Raw genomic sequence first — 26,468 nt, 5'->3', positions numbered from 1 at the left:
GAGGCTCACTCTCTTAAAACAAAGGTGTTTGCACACAACCTTTGGCATCATCAGGCAAGCCAGAGTAACTATTACAGAAGTTTTAAACAGGCATTTCTGTGCTAAAGAAGACTAAGTTGACTTGGACATGTGAACTAGATGAATGTTGCATAGCAAAATCCCAAAACAGCTGTCACCTGTACTATTTGACCAATTGGTTTTGGGTAGCAATCTCAGAGGAAGACCATGGTTGAGACTTAAGGACTGAAACTTGCAAAAGCAGCCTGTTTAATTCCACACAGTGACACACTGGCAAAGGAGTAAACATTATCTAGAGCAAAGTAGATTAAATCTAATTGTCTCTCAAAGAAAGACTAAAAGAGGTCAACAACTCGCTACAGCAAAATGAACAGACTTTGAAGCAAAATCACCATGAAATACTGACATAAACCCTGTAACACCTCCCTTGCTTGTAGATTCTAAAACAGAACTTGCTTATAAAACATGAAAAAGATGAGCCATGAGAGAATCCGACGTTAGAAGACTATGGATACCAAATTGAGACATTCATTGCTGCATAAGACTCTTAACTTGAGTGGTGACCATATTGAATATTGTAGACATGAAACTGGTTTAAAACATAAAATAATTAAACTTCTTAATAAAGTCTTAACTTTTTAAAATTATGTATTCAAGAAATATTTGACGTAATGATTGTCCCAGCCCCATTATTTGAAAATCATTTGCAGTGGCACCCCATCTTGACTTTATTGATGTTTTTGGCCATTACTTACTAGCAAAAGGAGACTGGAATTCAATCAAATTAATTAAATGTATAACTTTTCAGAATTAACATTTGATTTCGATTATTTTTACTTTTTTATTTACATGAATGGCTTATGGTAAGAATTCACAGTTAATAGTGGTATTGTTGCCATCTTGGATATCCTGTCATATTTGAAACATTTGAAATATTTTAAATAGAGAAAGCTTCGAAATCATACCAAAATAGGAAAAAGGAGTCTGCAATATATACAGTTTCATCAAAAACGTACATAACGCCTTCTGTATTCATTTTCAATGCAGTTTGATTTTTTCTCATTACGTACAGAGAATTTATGGGCAAAAAATCAGAGGGGATCATTTGTTCAATTCTGTAGCCTTCCAAAAATTTGAACTGAATTAAACAATACTGTAGATGAATTATTGCATGAAAAAGACATTCAATTTGAAATCTAGAAAGACATAAAGCTTTCGTTCATAATCAACTCACTATAATCAACTCTTTTTCATTGGTAGCCGTCATTGATTTATGGCAATCAAGTAAAATATGATGAATTTAAGGAAATATGAATGGTCAAAGTAGCAAGAAAGGCCTGGATGTTAAAGATACATCACAGTGGTTTTAAAATAATGTTTCTTTAATTTCTCTCTCTATATATATTATTAGTAATGAATCAGATAAGTAAGCATAATTAATGTACGTAATAGCAGCCATCTTGAATATCAATTGCAATGTAAAAATCTGAGAAAGTTTCTTTGAAATAATTCAAAGAAAAAGTTATTTAGGATAAAAAGTAATTTAAAAATGAGTTCAAAAAAGTACAGAAATACTGTGTACGCAATTTAGTAAGGCTCTCAACGAGGTATTGTCCACACAGGTAGTTGCAGTTCATTTTCAACAATGGCCAACTTGGAATCATGATAAATGAAGCAAAAAAATCACTTTTTGACAGAATGAAGTGTCCAAGAAGCAAAATGAGATTGCAATACAGATAAATTTATCAAAAAATAAATATCTTTAATTTGCTAATTATTCAATTTGATGTTTTTCAACATGCAAATCAAAATAATGTATGTTTTGGATCCAGAAATTGACGGCCATTTTGGACTTTTCAACCCAAAACTATAAGCCTAAAACCATTTTGAATCATTCAGTTATATATTCCATTCCATAACTTGAACAATAAAGCTCAGAAATAGCCTTTTAAGTAAGGCTCACAACGTGTGGTATTGTCCATACGGGTAGCGTGCAGTTCATTTTTATCAATGGCAAACTTGGAATCATGATAAATGAAGAAAAATTAACCACTTTTTGGCTGAATAAAGTGTCTAAGAAGCAAAATGAAATTTCAATACAGATAAATTTATCAAAAAATAAATGTTTTTAATTTACTTATTATTCAATTAATGTTTTTTAACATGCAAATCAAAATAATGTACGTTTTGAATCCAGAAATTGGCGGCCATTTTGGATTTTTATACCCTGAACAAAATCTCAAAACAATTTAAATTATTCAGTCATACATTTCATACCATGACCTGTGCAATAAATCCTCCATTAAGTAATCTGAGATGTTTTATACTGAGAAAGGCTTGTTGACATATCAAAACAAAAAGCCCATTTTATGTGGTGGCCATCTTGGATTAGAGCCATCTGTGTTCAAAGGTACAATTTTGTGATAAATTAACTGTTAAAAATTAAAAATATAGACTTCAACTTATTCAAATACATCAAAACATGTAAAATATTCCTAATTTTTGGTTAATAAAAAAAAAATTCAAATTTAGGTATTCGTATTTTTTCACAAAAAGTAAGGAAAATGGCCGCCATCTTGGATTCAGTCGCCATCTTGAAAAATGTAAAGTGCCTGAAAAATCAAAGAAGGCCAAAGTACTTGTGATCAGTGCAAATTTTGATAATATTAAGTTGTTAAGTAACTTTTAAATCAATTTTTGTATTTACAGTTGACACATGAATTTACTGGCGGCCATCTTGGATTTGGCCTGTTTCCGGTACAAACGGACACTTTTTCAAGCCGGAAACAAGCAGAAATGAAAAATTCAGGTTCTAAACTACAAGAATCAATCATAAAACCTTTGCCTGACGGGGGGTGCAGCCAAATTGGATTTTTTGGCCTTTGGCTCATGGACTAAAACTGATTCTGCAGCTTTTATCATTTTCTGCCTTATGTTTTGACGGCCATTTTGGTTTTTTGCTTAGTGGTACGCGATTAAGCGTATTCACTAGTACTGTTGTGCTCTCCTGATAGGATACACGTTCAAAAAAGCTGTCAATAAAGTTTACCCGGCGACTCCTGGTCGTTTTTCTATTTTTCGTCATAAATTGACGGCCATATTGAAAAATGCTCAAGGTCTCAGAAATAGCAACCAAGCTAATTTTGCTTCTCTCGGCCTGAAGAATGCATTTCAGCTAAAAAAGTTTACAGGAAAGAACATTGCAGGGTTCGACTATTGGGCCTATGGGAGTGGCGACTCGACTATATCTTCAAACTTCAAACTGAATGTCAGAACTATTAAATCAATTGCAAATTCTCCACATATTGACATTTTCAAGGTATTACTTAGAACTCACATGGGCCTGAAGCACTGTGCTAGTTACATGTTCTGCATGTCCATGATATATTCACTTAATCAATGAAAATCGATGCTGATTATGCTACTATGCATTATGTCATATTGCTTTAAAATTGACAAAATAACATTTTTTGTTCATCATTTTTTCTACTTCATGTCTGTACATTTGACAGCTGTGCTGTCTTGTTCAATCATCAGGCTATAGTTCGTAAAATGAAATTTAGAGAAAGCAAATACGTATATTGTTAGTATCATCAGCGTTGTTTTATCATTTCACTTTTGAGTTATTTTGCTACTGATCATTACTTTTAGCCCAACCTTAAATGACCCCAAAATAAATTCCCATTTCCCGCACATTGAATTCCACACGCATCCAAAACCGTATTTGCAAAGTAAATCTTTGTGTTTCCCTCACCATCCCTCTCCAGCATTTTTAGCATGCTTTCGGGTATACTCACCAATGGTAACTCTCCCTGTGAAATCTTCGTGGTTTGGATTGATGCCCGTGTCTACCACATATACATCTATTCCATTTCCATCGCCCCAGCAATGAAACTTGGAATTGCTTGGAACATCATCAAGATGATCCAACCCCTGCAAGTAAGTTTGGAGTATACAACAAGGCAGCAAATCTTTCAAATGTACAGACAAATAGCAGCGAGGAAAACTGTCTTAGTGCCAGCTCATGCAATAGAAAGTAAAAAAGCAGCCTTAAAACCTAGCAAGCTATATAATGGAAAATTTCAAAAAGATATGGAAGAATCTTTAATGGAGATGGTAAGAAAAATGACCCGTATTAGACTTGGTTCCCATGGCTTGATCAAACCAACAGGATCGGTCTAACTCCATAGGGATTCACGCTAATTTGCTATCAACTTAAGCTACTGTCACGCCTATTGAATCAGCTAGGGGGTAATTAATTTCCGTGCACGTTCGGCCTCCTTAAGTTGATAGCAATTAAGTGAGAGCCCCTTTGGAGAAATATCGATCCGAAGTTAGTGCGATAATCTCTGGGAATAGTCTCTTACAGTCCAAATAGTCACGGCAGAATAGCAAAAATGACTAAGTTAGTATATATCACTTTGGAATTAGAAAAAAACTAATACAGGTATATTTATGATAAGCCAACTTTAACAAGTGTAGATATAAAAATTGAAAAAATGTAAGCGATAGTGTATTTTTCGTATTTTTAAAATGAGGAGTTCGTGACGGAAAGTGAATTGTTCTGAGTAATTAAATTGACAAATCTTGAGAAAAAGAGGAATAAGTAAGGTATTTGAAAACTTTAGGTAATAAGATCGATCTTTCTGACCGGAAATCAGCATTAACATACCCATCGACCAATCCCTGATAAACTGTAGTCGTCGGTGCAGAATCGCGTGTCTAGTTTTAACTTGACATCTTGCTCGAGTTCCTCAATGACACCTGTGAGTCGGCGCAAACTTAGTAGGTCGCTCAAAACAAAATAAGATAAATCCATTAATGCAGTCTGCATTAGTAAAACAAACATATGATCATTTATTGATGAACAATGCTTGTTTTAAATTACTTTCTTAATTCAAAATTAATGTCATGTGTAATATATCGGAAGTTTACAGGAAATACGAAGGTAAAATATTCCAATTATTAAGAAAAAATTTTACATTTACGCAAGAACGAATACAAAACAAAATGGTTACGAATCCGTTGAGCCAAACCTGTCACTTATGTTTCGTAGAACAACGAAGTGATTTTTTCTATCAAACTTTACTTCTTGTCTTCGCCCAGCTCCTTTGATAATTTTACGGACTAGAGGTAGAAATGAAAAAATATAAGAACGTTCCTGGTTGATGCTTTACAGATGGTATGCATAAGGGGATACACTATAGTAGAGCTATTTCGAAACCTTAGCCCATAAGAGAGCATTTACATCGAGAAGAGCCGAGGTCTAGTAATCCTTTAATGGTCTCTAAATGACATTCATTGAGAGACCATTAAAGGATTACGCGGTCTCCCTTTCATGTGGTCTGCCATATTTAGGTCGCGGCCTTACTAGACCTCGGCTCTTCTCGATGTGAATGCTCCCTTATAGAAACTGAACACATTTTGTGAGCTGAAAAAACACCACTGCTGAGATGGCAGGTGAACACGATCTAAAAACGTTCAACATCACGTCACTTTAAACATTTCTTTCAGAGGTAGATCTTTTCTGGTAATATGCCAACGTATAAGAACAAAGTGGTACGTGCTTGCTTGTCGTGTTTCAACGTCAGCGGCGTTCAGTTGAAGTTTACCGCCATAACCGCGAAGGCTATAAGGCGGAAGTTTTTGGTTTATACTGCCCCCAAACCGTAACAAGATACCACTTTTTTGAAAAAAAATATATATAGGTCAGCAAATGTTTGAAGTTTCAATATATGTATCATTCAAGTCTCATTTTAAATTTAGTGTCAAATAATTTAATGATTCTAGCTACATATTTTGACAACAGATATTATATTTTAATATATATGTATATCATGACATTTCTTTTTTCTATATCAATAAATTTAGATTAAAGAAAAAATTACTTAATTGCAAGAACTGATGGATTTTTGGACGCCATCTTGGATAAAGCAACCATTTTAAATACAAATGAATAATTAAGGCTACATCCTGCCAGGTCTTTCATATTTCCACAATATGTACACAACAAAAACATCTACACTTGAACTAACTGAATATGTGTACATAAGCAATTCAGCCCATTTTTCCAATAAGCATATTCAGAAACAACAGCAGGCCTTTGGAGGATGGATTTAGAATTCTATATAATACATTTGTTCTATCAATTTTGGAGGCTGTCTGATGTATTTCTTTTGACCGTGCTTGGTCACGTCAACTATTAACAACTTAGCTGTTAACAACTAGCAGTCCCGATATGCATGCACGTTATGTTAAGATACTTCATGGTATATATTACCACTTTATGGGATAAATGCCCTGATTTTACTGTCAAATCGACTTCATAGGATAAAATGCGACTTCATCTCCACATAAGATATTGCCTGCGACTTCATGGGATAATGGTGAAGAGAGTGCCTACTGTCGGTCCTACGTTATGAAAGATAATGTTTTTTTAAATATCATGTTTTTGTACTGTAAATATTATTCAAAATTGGTTTCAGATATATTAACAAACTTGTATGACTGAATAGGATTGCTGAAGCAACTTTAGTGCTATTGGGTGTATGCTTCGAGCGATTTTAAAATACTTGTGCATATACAGGTGAGGATCCAGGATTTCTAAAAAACCAGTATATTTACAGGAGGTTTTGGTCAGCGTTGAAAAAAAAAGGGGGGGGGATCCAGACCCCCCTGAACCCTCCCTTCCCGGATCCGCTTGATATGTGAAACTACTGGATCAGGTAAACCAGGCTATGAAAACATTATTTACGCCTAGGTTATGGGATTATAAGATAGATGAATTAACAAAACAGGAATAATAAATAAATAATAGTGCTGAAAAAGAAGCAGTGAAGACATATACTTGTGTACTACAATCGTCTTGATCAAGTCGCGTCCCACTCTGAAAATACTAATTTTTCCATAAGGCAAGGCACGCGCAAGTGTTATGCTCTACGTCTGTCCCTTAATTGGTTTCCGAGAGGCTCTGTTCTGGCTGGCTCTCTTTTGGCCCGAAAATATTACCTATCTGCATTTGGAAACCTGCTAATAAGGATAAGGCGTTCGGGGGAGCGGGGGTATTTGTTGTTTAGCAGCCTAATTAACGTGGTTGATCTGCGAGATCAACAGGCTTGTAGGATGATATTTATACAGAACAAATTGATAAAACTGAAAAAGTTAAGTTGCAAAGTAACCTTGCGTCTCAGGTATATTGCGAATAATTGCTTATTCCTATCATGCTTCGACCTTACCCGAGCCCTTGTAATTGATACCCTGTTACTTGGTTTTGATGTGAAAGTCTAGAGCTTAAATTAACTATAATCGCAACTGCAGCCCGGAGACCCATTACACATGATAGTTGTAAAGCCTCATTTTGCAACCAAAGAAATAAGTGAAAACGCAATTTGCGACTGTAACGCCTTAAGCAACGAATTTATTTAATGTAACTGAAACGATCTGAAATAATATATGGATAGAATTGTTACCTCGACACCATAGGCTGAATCTAGTCTCTGTTCCTGGGATGGATGATTTATATTTTATACATTATATCAATTTTGCCATCTCCCCCTAGAACGCAACAATCATTTTTTAATTGGATTCCTTGACCTACATTCAAGCACTCGACTGTATCTGTTCAGTGCTGTGTGATGCCCTTCTATTTTTCAAGGACCCATTCACATTCATATAATGACACTTTGATGAATCCCCAGTATTTCATTCTCTCCGCCATCTATCTGGACAGCTGACCGTTTCAGTACATTTAGATTCCAGACTTTCCGACCTTTAACATTTTCATTAAGTATATAGGCCAGGGGGTCTTTCTTTTGAACCAACCGAGATATTCTCGAAATATTATGTTGCATATCAATAAAAGCTTATTTTGACAGCTTGTCATTTAAAATAATAACATTAATGTTATAGTTACATAAGAAATACTAGTATAGCACGAATAATGGGATAGACGGTTTGTTAAAGAAATAAATGTACAATTTGTAGAGTTTGACGAAATGATGACGTAACAAGATGATGTAACTAGATGATGGAACCATTATTCACTAATAGGTAGTACCAGAATACCGGAGTATTTTAATACCAAATTACCGTGAATCTGAAATGATAAAATAATTAAACAAAAATCAAAGAAAAATAAAATGTCTAACCAATATTCTGACCTTGTTACATTGTCTTAAACTAACTCGTCTTGACTGTACTCAGACTGACTGGGAAATATTATATGTGGCAATTTGTACACACAGCCTACACTTACTAGTGGCTCAAAGTAAACAATAACACTCAACTTGTAATATGACACTGCTCAATTAATTAAATTAAATCATTTAACACACTATGAATGTAGTGACATAGAAATATATCAAAAAATAAGAAATTAATTCTAATATAGTATTTGTAACATAAAGAATAGACTATAATAACATGTCTCTAATCTAAATAAACCAGTAAATACAGTTTAACACTCACAACTTTGGCCCCTTTTGCCCTTGTGCACGTAATCTCAAGTTGTCCTAAAGAATAGATATGTTCTTTAGCAAACAGACATTTAAGTCTACTAACAATAACTTTCAATCTAAAAAGAAAACGAATATGATACTACTTTAAATCTGATAAACTGATTAAACTGCTTTTCTACTGATTCTTAATAAAATGCCGTGACAAGTAATAATTATATAATCTTTAATGTTAATCATGTGCACTTTATAAGAAGAAAACCGGGTTGAAATGCACATAACACTTATCTATAGAAGCAAGTTCAGTTTAAACCATGTGGCATGCTCAGAGAACAAAGAACCGAGGGTGATACAATCTTCTATTATTAAAATTATACCTTTAAAATTGCATTAAAATATAAAATATTGTTACCTTGGTTTCCTGGTGTCGAATCAACTACCCCCCAAGGACAGCCCAACCCCCTGTTGCACTAAAATTCCAATATTTCCATGCACATCCCTGAAGATGGGTCTACCAATTTTCAAAGTTTCAACTTCCTACCTGCAATAGTCTAGGAGGAGATAGCGGAAATTACTAACACAAAGACGCACGGACGGGCAGGATAACATGATCCCAGACATTTGTCCCAAAAGTGCGGGGATAAAAATGTTACACAATTAATGTTGAGCAACATTAAAACCTCTCTACCAAGTAGAGCCCTCTACCTACAGTGGGAAGACGCATTAATCTTGTTACTATAAACCTACGCCGTCAATCAAATCACCCACGGTCAGCTATATGTCCTAGTTTAAAGGCAGACAATGTGTTTATCTTGACTATGTTTATCTTATAGTGTCCTAGACCCACCATGATTCAACGTCCAAATATTGACAGTTTTTAATTGTCCTGAAATCTGAAAAATCTCAAAACTAAATGGACGAATCAAAGAACTTGCTAGGCTTTCCTTAATTCACACGGAGCTCTTGAAACAGAGTACATTTTTATAGAAGTTAAACTCACGGGTATATACGAGAACATCTGAAAACAACAGGTTTAAAAAACTCGAACGTGATAAAATATGCGCTATCGTGTGTGTGAACAATGTTACATGTACACCCCCCCCCCCAATAGCAAAAATTCGCGCCATTTTCGACATTCGAATTAAACATGATATCGACCTTTTCACCTAATTTCCACTCCCAACCAGAACTGAAACATGTTTAAGCAGAAATGTCCCATGAAGTGGTAAATATCGCGAAGTCACCTGAGGGTCCTTATTTTTAACCGATGAAGTCGCCTTCTATCATAAAGTAGTAAAGCTTATCCTATGAAGTGGTAATAAAGGAGCTGGCAGAAATATGACCTAAGAGACCATTCCCACAAACATTTAAATCGATCTATCCCCCTGGGGAGTCACACTACATTGCTGTCAGCATGACCGGCTTAAATGTCTGCCCCGCCTACTAAAAGCTGTAAGGGGGTAATTAACTTCTGTGCACGCTCGGCTCCCGGAAGCTGACAGCAATTTAGCATGAACCCCCAGGGAGTTAGGTAAAACCAGATCAATCTAAATCTGTGGGAACCCAGTCGTAAGCTGACAATCGGCAAAGGGTGGAGTTATATACGTTGACTTACTTTGACCGTAGTTTGCATCAGGCAGAAGTCGAGCGACGTATTGTCCTGATATCCCAGAACCGTCCGTGAACTCAATAAGTGGCACTGAGGGAGATATCAATAAGACTGAATCACCGAAGGCTGAATTATTTATTTGCACTTGAAGTTTAGTAACGTTTAAATAAACACCATCTGATTTCTTCAACCGATCCGTGAGAAAAAAACACTCTTTCTCCGAAACTTCACACTATATTCCTTTGTAATTTGTTTCAGGTACATTCTAGGTAATGTTTTATTACCTCTAGTTCAATTCTAGCCATCTCTTCTGGGTCTCTTACTATGTTTTTTAGTTTATCGTCATTTAAGATTATTTGAGATTATTTGTCATGTAAGATTCGTACATGTACGGATAAATATCACAATTACCTTGCTGTGAATTTTATTTCACCACATTTGATAAAATATATCTACAAAATTTTAATCATTTAAATTGGGAAGAAGAATAATTTTAGATATTCTAATTGTTAAAATACATCACCAATCACTTGAACGAATCAGTAAAATGCACATTAATAAACTGCCTTTCCTTCATCAAATAAACAGAGCACAATCCCTCAGTTAACGACCTTGGAAATTCATCATGTAATTTTTTTCACTACTCCAAGACTACCATACTTTACGTGCAATCAGTCGACAAATCTACTTGCCTAAACCTTCGTCTTCCAACACTTTCAATACACCAGCGTCTTGTAGCTTCTTTCGAATGGTTCCGTGATCTTCTTTTTTCCTCGGTGGTGCCTCAGGTTCATCCTTTGACGTAATGTCGTTCAACTGCTCCAACCTCTGATTTGCAAATGTCATTGCAAACAGCCCGAAAACCAAAATACCCACCAGAGTAGATGACTGCATACTTCTATAAACGTGAGCAGATGAAACCTTTGAGTATTATATTATTTCAGACTTAAAAGTAATAAAATGATTTTAAATTAAACACCCAAAGATTTTTTTTAATTGCCCCTCTTATTTGTTTTTATATTAAAACACTTTCGCATTTGATTTACCTTTCATATCCCATTCATTATATATCACTAGCATATGTGTTAATTCTTAAGTAAACCCAGTAGCCTCCTCCGTGAGGAGTGATGCAACTTACCAAATGATGCTTCTTTGTTCTTTGAACAATGTCGTGTCCGTTGTGATGTGGCAACGTTCTGAGTTAGCTACGTACTATAAAGTTTAACTTTTATATTTTTTTCTCTCTCATCCTCTCACAATAAATAATAGGTAATTATGCTGAAGAGTTATTTTACCTGTATGTATTGCTTTTCACATTTCATTGTGTTCATCTCCTGTCATTAGCGTGTCAAACACTTTTTCCTATGGATCATAAATTGCACATAACTACGTGAAATTGTTTTCACGTAGCAAAATCATCTCAATTAAAATTGCATTTGCGATTGATCTGTATTAGTTATACTTTTTTCCAGAAAAATTGTAGAGGAGATAAGAGTGTGATTATCATAAACGCAGTGTAGTTGGGTTTCTGGTACTCATTTCGCACAATTTCTGGTTTTCATTCATTAAATGGATTTAAAATTCTCTCTCTGAAAATAAAAAATAATAATAACAGGTAATTATGCTGAGTACGCACACGGTATTTTACCTGTATGTATTGCTTTTCCCATTTCATTATGTTCATCCCCTGTCATTAGCATGGCCAAACACTATTTCCTATGGATAAAAAAATTGCACAGAAAACGTGAAATTGTTTTCACTTAGCAAAATCATCTCAATTAAATGAGATGATTTCGCTAAGATGAGAGCGTGATGACAATAAACGTAGTATAATTGTGTTGCTGGTGCTCTTTTCGCACAATTTTCTAACAGGTGTAGTAATGAGTTTTTCCTCATTTTTATTGATTTTGCATGGCCAGAAATGCGCAGCATTCACGCGATACGCGAGGGCGCTACACTAGGACTCAACTAGCCAATCATAGCACAACATTGACAAGTAGTGTTAGTTCATGGTAACAAGCGTCTGACATGTGCAGAGGAGTTTATTGTAATATATATTGTTCTTATTATTACATTATTAAATCTAACTGTGTATTCAAGTAGTAACTATACTGTACCAAGTCAGGTACTGATGATGTGCAGAGGTCATATATTCCAGAATAAGCCATTACCACTAATTTATAACTTTTATTTTTGTTTGATATGTTATTCATGAAAGAGTTCATGAAATATTATTTTAAGTTGTTAAATCGTGATCTTATTCTTTTTATATTCAAATAATTGAATAATTTGGGTAAAATTGGTCTTCTACTTCTTTTTTTTGCAAGTTTCCTTTACTACAAGGTTATTTAGGAACAGTTGCAGCATTAAAAATTAAAATAAATAGCAATCCGAAAGAAGAATTTTGCATAATTACTAAATGATGATAGGAATTTTGGATTAAGAGAAAAATTAAATAGTGATATTGTCAGTCAATTTATGTAGAATCTGATAATATGATTGAAAATACTGATTGAATTCTTGGCCTTGCACTGGGCAGTTTTACATTTGTGCCAAGTGCTTTTTTTGGACTCCATTGTACAGTGGTTAAAGTTCTTCAGTTGCCATGAAAGTTTTTAATCAGACTCTGTATGGTGCTGCCATCTGCTGGAGCTATCGGCAACGAATCAGTTTGCCTTTGTTTCTGAGTGAATCTACCGTCTAAAATCACTATTTCTGAAAATATTTGCGTTTTGCTGAGGGTAGGCTAGGCAATGCACGGCAAACTTCTTAGTACGTGTGTACAACAGAATTTTTTTTAAAACCCTAGCGATATTTGGTCAGGAGTTGCTTGAAGCATAGCACAGCGTTGCTGTCTATCGGCATCAGGCCGTTAGTTTGTCAATTATCACGAATTACCCACGAATCGCGAACCCATTCATTTTCCTATAGCAATCTAGCAACTCATGAAAAATGCACGCATGCGCAGTGGGCTAGGCGTGACGTCATGCAGTGCATTTCTGGGGATGGCTTATCACGGTTGATAGATGACAATACAAATGTCAATATTTTAGTGAATCGTGTGTGTGTGCGTGTGTGTGTGTGTGTGCGTGTCATATGACATGAATTTAAAAAGCAATCCGTTTTGTCCCTATGCATACTTTTTAAACTTAAATATTCAATATCAAATATCAAGTCTGTATATATGCGTACAGGTCCTTAGCGAACAAAATGAAATGCGTCTCTTTTTCCATAAAACATTAGTGTACCTGCAGTATATCAATTTTTTCTCAGTAGCAGACCTTTTTCCGACAGAAAATGAGTGATTTATTCGAACTCCCGAAACCCCCTGTCTACGAACCATTAAGCACAGTCTATACATGTAATCAGATTAAAATATACATCCAGATAAGTGCTTTTCTACCTTTAGAGAAAGTTGATTTTTGCTTTTATAATGGTAATGGTAAATGCTGAAAACTGATAAAAGCTTTTTGCAGAGATGATTTCTGAACCATATGCTAGTAGATAATAACTATTGTACTGAACCCATCAAAAAGCAGGGGCAAACACCCCATTTCCATAGATTTTTAGATCGATCTATCCCTGTGGGGAGTCTCACTAGATAACTGTCAGCTTGGCCGGCTTAAGCGTCTGTCCCGCCTACTAAAAGCTGTAAGAGGGTAATTAACTATGGTGCCCGCTCGGCTGACTGCAATTTAACGTGAACCCCCAGGGAGTTAGGTCGATCTAAAACTTAATCTTTAGATCGATCTAAATCTCTGGGAAAGCACCCAAAAATCTGGAAAAGATCCGAGCTGATGGAGTGTAACTGTGGAGGGGTATTAACATATCCAAATGAGCACAATCGTGATTGAGTGGTCCCTTGTGTACCACTTCATCACGAGGTACACATGGTTAGTGACAGTCCATTTCATATTGCAGACTTACTCTCAGGTGCCTCATTATCCGTGTCTCACTTAAGTGAGGATAAAACGAGGTAAGTGTAGCTGCACTCAGTCAAAAAAGGGAAGTCTCTTTAACTGGTTGAATTTATTGAATTCAAACGTAAAACTGAAAGAAAAATGAAATAAAAGAAAATAAATAACAGAACAAAAAATGTAGCGAAAAATACTGAAAACAAATTAAAATACAAATGACCTATAAATTGATAATAAATTTACACGAAGTGCATACTAAAGTGTAAGAAAAAGGATAGACGGATACGTTGCAAAGACCCAAAGCCGGAGAAGTTTACGTTATTTTTATAGCGTTGAAATAATTTGCCTTATCCCCGACCAAGTGTGCTAATATCGTTATAAAAGGATAGATAGAAACGTTGAAAGACCCAAAGCCAGAGAAGTTTACGTTATCGATGTAATAGTTACCTTTTCCTCCGACTGGGTGTGCTAAAGTGGTGTCGTTAGTGTACCCGCATCGTTCTGTGTAAGAAAGTGAAGTGAGCAAAAAGAAATAGAGAGGAAGCCTTATATATGCTGTGGAATGAAAACTGTTCAGTGCAGGGTGTGGTACAGGCATGTGACGGTGCGGTTAGGTAAGTGTGGTGGCCTGTAATGTTATAATTAGGAGAGAGAGAGAGAGAGAGAGAGAGAGAGAGAGAATGACAGAAAGAGAATACAGAGAAAGAACGGAAAACGTACTTCGCATGAATGATAAGTAAACAAAGAACAAACTCAAATGAAAAATAAATAAAATAAAATAAAAATATCGCGGACAGTTACAGTAAGATTATCCTGATCAATGAAATGCTCGCTACCAATTTAGGCACCACATACTAAGCAGAAATGTCGTTCTGTTTCTGATGTCACCAGCTGTTAAAATACGAGTATGAGGAATTTATGATTTACGTCAAGTATACAACTGAGGGCTTGTTTGGTAAAAGGCAGGTTTTTGTCAGAGAAGAATTTCATCAGCCGGTTTCCTGACTGCCCTTTTGGATGAATCTGGAAATATCCAGTCCCGCAAATAAATATTCACCAGGTCAGTGGTGGAATTGATGACTTTTGTCATTGGGATGGGTTCTGAAGAGCATGGCGTTTTTTTAGAACTTGAAATTATTTTTGTTGTAACTGTATGAAACTGCTTTGAACGTTAAAAACAAGTGGTCATACTTATGTCATAGTCACACCTTTTCGTCAGTTTTTTACCCGTAAATTTGAACTATCCATGTGTAATGCTACTAAAATTATTCATTCCACCGAAATTCATTTATTAATCGAAACAAAGCCGGTGCTTCGTTACACTAAAGTCCGAATAAGCAATGCATACCCAACTACCAGTACTACACTTCGAAGTATCGGATGCGACACCGCTCTTGCCTAGTATGCGATGTGATAGCGATGATTCTCAACGGGGTTGGAAAATAGTGCAATTTATCTCAAAATCTGCTCCGGGGTATGATACTGTGACATGCGTACTGACGCACACCTTGAAAACGGGTAGTGTGGTCCGATATACCGGTGAATTCTGGATCATTCGGTGCCGAGTCTGGTAGTTGGGTAGGCCTGGTTGTAAGCTCCAGCAATGGGGACCCCTGGGGCTCCTGGGGTAGTAGGGTGGTGGAGACATTGTGGTGAAGGCCACACGTTACAAGATCAGGTTTGAAGCTTCTCAAGGACAAGGCGACGATACTGCATTAAACAGTGTCGCCTTCTAGTGCTGTCCATAATGATGGAGCCTTAAGTATTTCCTCCAAAGGCCTAGAGATTTGTATTTGTACGTATTTGTATTTAGAATGACTCGATCTGGCATTGTTTTTCTATCACTTTTTACTTAAGGCGAATTGTTAACATGGAACAGTGAAAGAAACTGACTTTGATGATGATGACTTTACCACAGCTTCAGCTACCTTACATTTTAAACATTTTAAATTATTGACTGAAAATGACAGTTTATTCAACTAAGGCAATGCTCTCTTCGAGTAAACCATGATCAGCCTTAAATAAAACTAATATAGTCTACATAGTTACTTGCATGATACCTCTAATAGACTGCTAGTCATCTGACTGATCAGTTACAATGTTCCAATGTTTATAGTAAATAGGCTACAGAAGTAAGGTTTGGGTTTTGCAGTTTTGGGGCTGTTTTTCGGTGAAATACGAGTACTTCTCTCGGTATGTACATCATATAATTAACTGCCAGCCTCTCGCGATATATGCCTCGTTCTGGCATATAACGCTCGTGACAGTAATTTATCTCACACGTGAAAGAAGTACTAAGGTATATGTGTTTGTGATATAACACGAAATGAATGTATGATCCATACAATACGATTATTTATAATAAGCAAGCTGTTTGTTTTGCCAATCATCAGTTCTGCCTGTATCTGAAGTTTTAGTTACATTCTGAATTAATGGCCTTCCCCAAATATGTCCCAAAATGCGGCTTAGCTAAGGGTCTGATTTATGAATGAAATATATTCCCAGGAAATGTATTCATATTCGTGAACACTGGCTATATGCACTGCCAATCACCATGCACTCTATAATCAATTAGACCCATTTGGAACTGATGGCCTGCCCCAAATATGTTCCATAGACTGTCAAGCTACGGGTCTGATATGGAAGGCAAATGTGATGTGAACATATATTATATTTTAACGTTAGTTGAAAATATACCAGAACGTTGTTGAAAGGAAACGTTGTTCAAAGCAAACGACACTGTTCAAAGAAAAAGGAGCATCATTTGGTAAGTGGCATTACTCTTAACGAATGTTACAGAGCTATCTTTAAAATTTGCACACATGTTAATGGTGAATTTTGCAATATGACAGGTTCTGTATTTATAGTATGTGTAGAGAGTTGCAATGCTGGACACCCGTGCTACTTACCAAGCCAACAAGTGTTCGCAACGTGTTGTTTTGGGTTCATTTTTTCTCCTGTAACGGGTCATCAGTCATCAGCCAGTCAAATACAATAGATCGTGTTCGGTTGTATTACCTTTTTTCCTGACTTTGCCTGACTTAGCCCCAGAGTTAAGACGTAGCTCTTTTGACTAATTTAGGCTATTACAACCTATCGAACCATCTTTTTGTTGCCCCTTGCTAAATCTACTTGTCCTTGGGAATTTTAACAATTATAATATTCTAGCAGAAACAACAACGCAGTTGACCTGGTATGGCAAATTCGATACGTTCTACCCTCACAAAAGCCGGCGTCTGTCAAATATTAAATGTATTTGATAAAAGCTATATTAATGCGGGCACTCCATTAATGCCCCGCAATGTGATATCTTGGATACACTATCATTTTGCCTTTGACCAATATTATGTTGCTATAAACAAATAGGCTTTTGTTGACAAGAAATAAAATAAAATAAAATAAAATAAAATAAAATAAAATAAAAAAGATAAATATAATAATAAAGTGTGTCATCAACATTCAGTGTGAACAGTCCATTATACCTGTAGTACCACCTTAACAGTATTGTAAAAATTTATATGCATCTATATACCAAACAAGAGGTTTTTCCTGGATCTAATTATTCAATAACGCTTCTTTCATTGTGCTGATTTAAAACCGTAAGAATCCCCTAGAAAATATAGAATATCGGCGTTTGCATTTCTCGTTGCAATGTATAATCATACGCAATCCAAAGCGTTTATCGTTTATTTAACATCTTTCTATTTCTTGGTGTGATAGCAATAAGTATTATAGGCATAATATTCCTGAACAAGGTTTTATTACAAAAATTGGTATAGTTGACCACAAACCAATGGGCTTCAGTGTCGTTATTATGGTTGAAATGTTTTTGTTATGGAGTAATGATTATATATTTTCATTCAGTTGTTTTCAGAATTTTTTCACAATCCAACATTGCATCAGTAACAACAATGGCAAAGGTTGAAGGGTATAGCATATGAGATTCAGCGTCTAATACTTCATTCATTTATCAAAAACAACTCTCATGTGGGAATATCATTTATATGTCATGCAAAATATAAATTCTTGGACACAGTTTCATTTTGATTTTGCCTTTAACCTTTTTTTTCGTTGCTTTAGTGTTAGGAACATACATATATGTTCATACAAAAAAAAAAAAAACCTTAGTTAAAAAAATTAGGAATTGATGACGATGATATTTCAACAACATCTGTCGTAAAAATATCATACATGTAGATACAATTAGACATAGTTGGAATATTACCACAGGGGGAAATGGGCTAAAATGAAGCTTTACTGATAAAACGGCATATCAAAGTTATGCTGTAATGTCCTTGATGCAAGGCAGTCTATGGGTGCGTTAACAACGAAGTTAATTCAAACAAACTTTTGTTTAGACTGTTGTTGAATGCAACCGGATTAAAAGACTAACACGCCTCCTTCTAACGTTGAGAAGGATAGAAAAAGTTGGAGTTATACGAGTACGCTAGACGCGTTTATTTAAAGATTAAATCCGCCGATTTGATTAAATTCTTCGAGAATGCACTAGGATTTAGATCCAGTCGTGGAAAATAATCTCACGACCCCTGTTCTGGTGGTAAGCACTGCACCGGATGAATGAACCGGGCAGTAGTTGACGATAGCCCACTTAAAACAGAAAAGTTAATCAGCACTTAAATATCTTCAATTAAAAATTACCAATGGAGCTTTGCTAAGTACATATACAATTAATGGCCCGTGTAGTGAAAAACACGTTTGCCAGTACCACAATATTTTTTTCGATTAAGTTTAATGGCACCATGGTCATATCCCTACCAGTATAAACCCTCATCAAAACTTGAAATACAAATGGGTATCATACGAGAAAACTCTTAGTACCGACGAGATAAGCTGTCAAATATTTTACGAGTATTTTTATTGGTTGTTTTTGCACAATAGAATGCATTTAATATAACCCTTGTAATATTTTCTAAGACACTTTTCTTTCCCAAGTAATGCACTTCTGATATTCCTTTCTCCTTTTTGTCTCCAAAAAAGCAGTATAACGAGAAAATCGAGTCAAAACCAAGCAGTTGACCATCCCAGTGCCCCATTTATTATAGTACAATTGTCCTTGTTAACTGTTTAATACCAAGCACAGAGTAGTAAAATGTATATTCTTCTACCCTGTGTCCACCCCTTCCAAATCTCTGGATCCGATTGATTTAGTTTCGTGTTAGTTATGAAATTCAACCGGACTTTACATTGTCCATTTCATCAGCATGGAGCTAAGGGGTCATCTGCCTATCTAGATCTATGTGCGATTATTTAATTTTATGTTGTTACTACCCCCCCCCCATCTTGTCATTTCGTATCATATTACATTTTATTGGCCAAAGTTACTCTTTGCCAGTCATTGTTTTGCTCTTTGCAAACTCTTTGCTCCATTGTATGGGATGTATGGTGGTGATTTAATGTAATGTTGTTATCATTCCAATCTAACTAGATATTTATCTTCGTGTCATATTAAATTTCGCCAATATCAGTCATATGGCCTTATTTCTTATTTGATTTTGAGCAAAAGCAGAGCTTCGTTGTGCTTGTGAACATTTGACTACACAAATTAATTTTAAGTGGCAATTAAGATGACCCGACGCATTAAGAAAAACAAATTATAAAAACATTTGAAAATTTTTGTTCAACTTCACATAATCTTATTTGAAATCATTCTATTATTTGAAAGACGAAAGTAAGTTTTCAATTTAAAATAATTGAAATACATGTAATTGTTTATAGAAGATGCAGGCATCGGCGATGATAGGTGTTTTGGCTTTCTGGCTGTTTATAATGACAGTTGCAGATCAGAGAGGGGAGGAGGAGTACAACATTACGTCTAGAGATGCACCCGAGGCACAGGCAAGGAAAAAAGGGGACCACAGAACCATTCGAAAAAAGTTGCAAGATGCTGGTGTATTGAGAGTGTCAGAAGAACAAGACTTAGGCAAGTAGAATAGTTGATTAACTGCACAAAATGTGGAGTCTTTGATTTGAAATGCGAGGCGTTTTCCCACAACATAATGGAAGAAATTTATAATAAACTTCCCACGTTGCTCATGCTCTATTTGTTAAATTACACCGATTTTTCTGTCAATGTACCAGTATGAAGGAAAGGCAACTTATAGATTTGTTCATTTGATTGTTAATGTATTTAACACTTGACAATTAAAATGTTTCATAATATATAATACGTTTTATCAAATGTAGTGAAAATAAATTCACAGCAAGATAGTTCGATTAATACACGCCACGAAGAAATCTTACATGACAAATATTATTTGATCAGTTACCGTGCACTTTGAACTAAAGATCATTATAAGTGACCAAAAAGAGGCTTATATATCACTGAGTGATTATAAAAACGCACCCAAACTAAAGCGCAAAGGAGTATTTTAACAATGGTGGCTGATTCATTCTTATTCATATCTCCCTCAGTGCCATTTATTGAGTACATGAACGGTTCTGTGTCAGGACAATACATTGCTCGACTACTGCCTGGTGCAAACTACGGTCGAAGTAAGTAAACGTATCAAACTACATCCTTTGCCAATGAAATTGAATCCTTTTGGCCCTACGTGTACCAGTCACTTTAATAATTAGATCTGAATGTATATTTAATTTTACTGGATCGCAGGGCAGCGGGAGAGGACATTAAGGTCGTCTAGTATTTGTGGTTGTGGTGGTCAATTCAAACCAAACGCCGTTGACGCTGAGACGCTGCAAGCAAGCACCAATGGAAAAAAAGCAATGAAGTTGAACCATGATTGTTCTGAATCTTTTGCTTTTTGTTGCGTAAACAATGTTCAGGAAAATTTGGGGTATATTTTTTTGGCTGATGGGAAGTACAGCTCTTTCATTTCGAATCTTAGCAGGGGCACTTTTCCAGCTCACACATTGTGCTTTATGACCTACCCATGACCAAGAAGGTTATGTTTTTTTTTTTTGCTTTTGCTAGTTTGGTAGTTTGTTCGCAACTTAACGCGTGGACGGGTTTTGATTAGATAATCAGGATAGGTCAAAATGGGCTAACTTTAAAGTGACAAGATTTTGGTGATGGTCCATCTTTTAACTAATGGTTCATTATTAGTTGATCATTAGTCCTTGCAAAGTTCAGTTTTCTCTGGGTGCATTTTGCAGTTTTTTCTAATAATAAGGGCTTAGGTTCCGGTCCATCTCTGCTTTATTGTAGCCTTAAATGGATTTATTATGTAAACCATTTACAAGGAACATAATTTTATTTATCTAGTCCGTAGAATCATCAAAGGAGCTGGACGAAGACAACAAGTTAAGTTTGATAAAGACAAGGATTTCGTCATTCTGCGAAAAATAAGTAAAAGGTTGGACACAGCGCATTCTTAACCGTTTGTTTTCATTCGTCCTTACACATTTGTAAAATGTTGTTTTGTATATAAAATATTTTACCACCGTCTTCACTATGAACTACTAATCAAATAATACTTTGGGCTAAAAAGTAAATAAAAAAATAATAAGGAGAAAATATTTAAAATACGTATTGGTCATCAATTGATAATTTCATATTTACTTTTTGCATATGCCAAGGACACACATATACCTTATTGTATTTATGAGTATATTTAATAATGTTTAAGCAACCTCCACGCTCTACGACAACTCACCAATGTCATTGCGGAAATTGAACAGGACGTTAAGTTAGAACTAAGCACTGAATATTGCAAATCCTATATATTATGGTTTTCTGGAAGATATTATTGGGTATGTTAATGCTGATGTTAATACAGAAATATAGACCGTATAACTTAAAGGTTTCATAAGTTTCAATTCCAATAACATTTTAGTATGTTGATTATACTGATTTCTAAAAGCAGATCACTTTCGGTCACGAAGTCAACAGACTTTTCTAAATGTTTGAATCGTTTTGACTATTGGTAACATACTTATAAGGTTAAAGTCCCGTACTTGTGGCATACACCTGAACAATATATGAAGTTAAGGGTGCATTTAATTTGCTTTTGATGAGTGCAGTTGCAAATATCTATCTCAAAACTGTCCAGCAAACAAAAAGATTTATAATGTCCTCTCAAAAATCTAAAGGGTGGTTTGGTTGGTTTGGTTTTCTATGATAAACCTTATTAATTTTCAATATGGTGCTCCTTTGGCATTTTCCATATACTTTCTGGCAAGACTGTGCAAGAAATATACATATCTGGAAAATTCCTTATGCAAGAATTCATTGATTGCAGCCATGGAAATATGTCAAAGCTAGTTTCATAGTTTGTATTTTCCCTTACTTGCAGGGGTTGGATGCTCTTGATGGTGATGCATACAATGCCAAGTATAACATCTGGGGCGATGGAGAGGGAATAGATGTATATGTGGCAGACACAGGCATCAATCCAAACCACGAAGATTTCACAGGGAGAGTTACTATTGGTGAGTTAATTGCTTTCTGATTTTCGTAATGCAGCGCTGCAGCAAAAACAACACCTGATTCGCAAAAGGGGTCCAAAAAGGGAGCACGTCGGTCTTACTTAAGTGCAACGACAGCTAATGTAAGCATTTTTCATTACTAGGTTTAAAAAGAAAACAGTATTCCTTGGTTTCCCGCAGAGAGTGAATTTATCTTCCCATTGTGAAAATTTAGAAATCTGGATTTTCTTAATGTTGCATGGGAATGGGGATGTTGTCTCTTCTGTAATATGATAGCTGCTCATAGAATATAGTTATAATACAACTGCCATTATGCATCTCAAATGTCTGTTTTCTTTTCAGTACAGGATAGTTTATTTGGGCCAATTTTGTACCATTGTTCAGTTTACGGAATATTCACTTCATCCGAAATGAGACGCCTTCATGCTTCTTGGTAGTAAAATCAAATCAAAGAAGTTCAGCATTGATCAGTTCTAGGTTTAATACATGAAAATGGTTGCTTTATTTTATCAATTTTTCTTTTGTCCAGGCTGGCCGACATCTACAAGTGTTGACGACGATGGTCATGGTACCCACGTGGCCAGCATCATTGGAGGAACCAATTCTGGTGTGGCAAAGAGTGCTAACATCATTTCCCTGAAGGTTTGCTCAGATTATGGATGCCCTGTTTCCGGTATATTGAATGCTTGTCTGTGGGCAAAACAAAGAGTGCAAAGCTCTGGGCGACTCTCCGTTATTAACTTCAGTCTTGGTGCGTCGTTCATCAGGTCTCTGAACGACGCAGTCGATGATCTACTCGCAGCGGGAATCCCCGTAATTGTTTCAGCTGGTAATGCCAATGCAGACGCTTGCACTGATTCTCCAGGTAGCACGGCCAATGCCCTCACTGTCGGAGCGTTTAATGAGGACTTTGAAAAGGCTAGTTTCAGCAACTATGGTCCTTGCGTAGATCTTTACGCCCCGGGTGAGAGTATCGAAGCTGCTGACTTCTCTGGAAACAATAAATATACTTCTAAGAGAGGCACCTCCATGGCAGCTCCGTTTGTGACCGGCGCCGTGGCTGCCTTGTTGCAGGTCCTTAGAGATGACGGGACTATCAGCTCACCCTCTGCCCAGGTCGTCGACTACACCAATGAGTACATTATACAGTACGCATTGGCTGGACAACTTACGGGTGTCAGAGGGGCCAATTTAGCTTTGTCTACTCCATGCTTCGTTATTTGAGTCCTTTCCACTTCAGTTGATTAAACGTACTTACACTGATGCTCATAAGTTAAGCAACACCCCGATTTTTTCAAAAGTTTCTTCTATCATGATCATTATTTCATTTGTTGGTGGGGTTATGCATATTTCTTTCATATTTTATAAATAACTTATTCAAGTTGAATATTTCTGTTAAATATATACACAACATAGCTTATTGTAATAATCAAAATAACTTTATTAACCAAACGTTACTAAAATATGCCAAACTATGTGTCAAAAAAGTATGCTCACACAGCAAAAAGTACGTGCTGATTAAAACAGCTTATTATGAAAAAATAAAGTTCGATCACCTAAGAATTAGTTTTAATAAAAGAAGACTGTAGATAACAGATGATTAATCGTCTATTATGCAATAAATATCGGGTGTGCCTTCCCTGGTTTTGAACAACAGCTTCACATTGTCTCCTGCAACTTGCCACCAAATTCTGCCAATCTTGCTTTGAGAGCCGGTTCCATTCTTCATTTACTGCCTGCTGGACCTCTCTAATGTTTCTAACTGGAGGTCTCTCATTTACTGCCCTGTCAATCATATCCTAAGCATGTCCTATTACATTGAGAATTGGTAAATATGCAGGCCAATCCAAATGTGGGATACCGCGCTGTTGCAGCGCGTCTTGCACGGACCATGCTTTCTGGATGGGCGCATTGTCCTGCACCAAAATGATTTTTCTTTCTGGATTTGCTTGAATGTGTGATTTAATGCACCCCAATGGTATTTCGTCTCTGTATTGTTGACCAGGGCACCTCTCTTGAATGACGTACGGTGGCAATTTTTCATTGTTTGGCTGATATGAACTGGTCCTGGTGGCATAATCGAACCAGATATCTTCATCTCTTGCGTCGGTTAATATTATTCTACCAGAAAGAGGCTTGTCCAATACATGATGAGTTTGGCACCATTTTGCTACCAGCTTGGACACTTGACTTGGTGCTACTTTTTTGTTGCCTTGCAATCTGCCTCTTTGGCACCCCACCACGATGGCTTCCCATTATTTGCCATCTGATTACCTCGTTGAGTCCTCTTCTAACCATTGGTTGGTCCAAAATAACGAATTGTACCCATGAAACTAGCCAAACTGGAAGCTCCTCATGGCATGGCCAAACTGTGTTTTTCGCAAGTGGGACCCCCATTGCATATTCTATCGTGTCCAACAGTAAATATTACTCTAATATCACGGTCCAGTAAGTCAAAGTAAAAATAAGAGAAATATCTAGCTATTGTACAAATTTTGCCTCAATAAAAATTTTGGTTGCTGAGAAATTCGAGAAATAAGAAAGTGTTGCTTAACTTATGGGCATCAGTGTATGTACTGGATCTACTCCTATTGGCGTTTTATGTTTTCAGAGCAGATTTCTCTGAATAAATTTATCACTGCAGAACTAGTTTTTTTTTCTTATTATTTTCAATCATACCTTTTTAAAGTCTTTTTTAAATCCAAACCATTCGTTCATCGAATCTTGCTAATTTTTTTTTTATTTGGGTGAGGGGGGTGAAGTGGGGCACTGAATACTTCGACTGCTATATGTCTATCGTCTGCACACAGTGACAGCGAAACCCATTGCGGGATAAATAAAAATTTTCTTCAGAAATACACTATTTCCGGACTATTTTAACCTACCACAAAAATTGATGAATTCTTTCGATACTAAAGTGCACAGATATGTTAACAAATAATGAAGGGAGAATGGTATAATTAGCATGCATTTTTAAGCGATTTACTTGAAACTCCTTCGCCATATTTTGAACGAGTGCTGATTCTACCAGCGCATTCCGATTGGCTAAGACTTTCGGGACCTCCTCTTTATTTTGGGCCAAAGAGGTTCGTAATGCAGACTCGAATCTGGAGTAATTAACATTTTTTTATTGCCGCCCGTTACAAAGGACAGTTTTTCTTTAGATCATGGCCTATACATACGTAAGAATAGGCTGGGACTTGTTTCATTTTTACCCGTATCGGTGAGACCCGCTTTAATAATATAAAAGGAGAGCGGTGGTTAAAGGTAAAACCACGCCAACCCATTCTACATCCGGTAAACTTCCGCCACACATATTATATGAAAGACACATCACTGCCAAAAGAGCATTTTGGTGAAATGCGAGTACTTCTCTAATAATTAAATAATTAATATCAAATGATTAACTACCAGCCTCTCGCGATATATGCCTCGTTCCGGCATTTAACGCTCGTGACAGTAATTTATCTCACACGTGAAAGTAGTACTAAGATTTATGTTTTTTCTGATATATAACACGAAATGAATTCATAATTCATACATTACGACTATTCATTATAATCCCTACACAAGCTGTTAGTTTTGCCGATCATTAGTTCTGCCTGTACCTGAAGTTATAGTTATGCATTCTGGATTAATGACCTGCCATAAATTCATGTATGTCCCAAAAGCGGCTTAGCTGGGAATAAAATATATTTCCAGGAAATGTATTCATGTTCGGTGAACACTGGCTATATGCACTGCCAATCACAATGGGCTTTATAATCAATTAGACCTATTTGGAATTGATGGCCTGCCCCAAATATGCTCCATAGCCAGCCTAGCTACATCTACGGGTCTGATTTGGGCGGCACACGTGATATGATCATATTTAATGTTTACCATTAGCTGAAAATATACCAGAACGTGGTCATATGGAACACGACACTGTTCAAAGGAAAAGGAGCAACATTTGGTAAGTTGCATTACTCTCTACGAAGGTAACTGGGCTATCTTTAAAATTAGCTCACATGTTAATAATGACTGCCCCAAATATGCTCCATATCCTGCCAAGCTACGGGTCTG

At 36.1% G+C, this 26,468-nt stretch overlaps 1 protein-coding gene across 1 annotated transcript; it reads left to right on the top strand.

The window, feature by feature from the left end:
- The first annotated feature begins 20,210 nt into the window (after window positions 1-20,210).
- LOC106177167 (uncharacterized) lies at window positions 20,211-24,982 on the top strand. The gene is made up of 5 exons (XM_086996464.1): window positions 20,211-20,510; window positions 21,241-21,331; window positions 21,605-21,728; window positions 22,271-22,406; window positions 22,933-24,982. The coding sequence occupies exons 1-5, from the start codon at window positions 20,393-20,395 to the stop codon at window positions 23,625-23,627; spliced, it is 1,164 nt and encodes a 387-aa protein (XP_086852590.1). The 5' UTR covers window positions 20,211-20,392; the 3' UTR covers window positions 23,628-24,982.
- The last annotated feature ends 1,486 nt before the right edge of the window (window positions 24,983-26,468 follow it).

This window comes from Lingula anatina, chromosome 10 (genome assembly GCF_051362555.1).
Source record: "Lingula anatina isolate TDL-2025a chromosome 10, LinAna3.0, whole genome shotgun sequence".
NCBI lineage: Eukaryota > Metazoa > Brachiopoda > Lingulata > Lingulida > Lingulidae > Lingula > Lingula anatina.
This window is presented reverse-complemented; position numbering and strand designations above follow the sequence as displayed.

Excerpts from the sequence above, each read along its gene's own strand:
- LOC106177167 (XM_086996464.1), top strand. The coding sequence starts at position 20,393 with ATGGTGGCTGATTCATTCTTATTCATATCTCCCTCAGTGCCATTTATT. Across the intron at positions 20,511-21,240 it reads TGGTGCAAACTACGGTCGAA|TCCGTAGAATCATCAAAGGA; the intron begins GTAAGTAAACGT and ends TTATTTATCTAG. Across the intron at positions 21,729-22,270 it reads TTTCTGGAAGATATTATTGG|GGGTTGGATGCTCTTGATGG; the intron begins GTATGTTAATGC and ends CCTTACTTGCAG.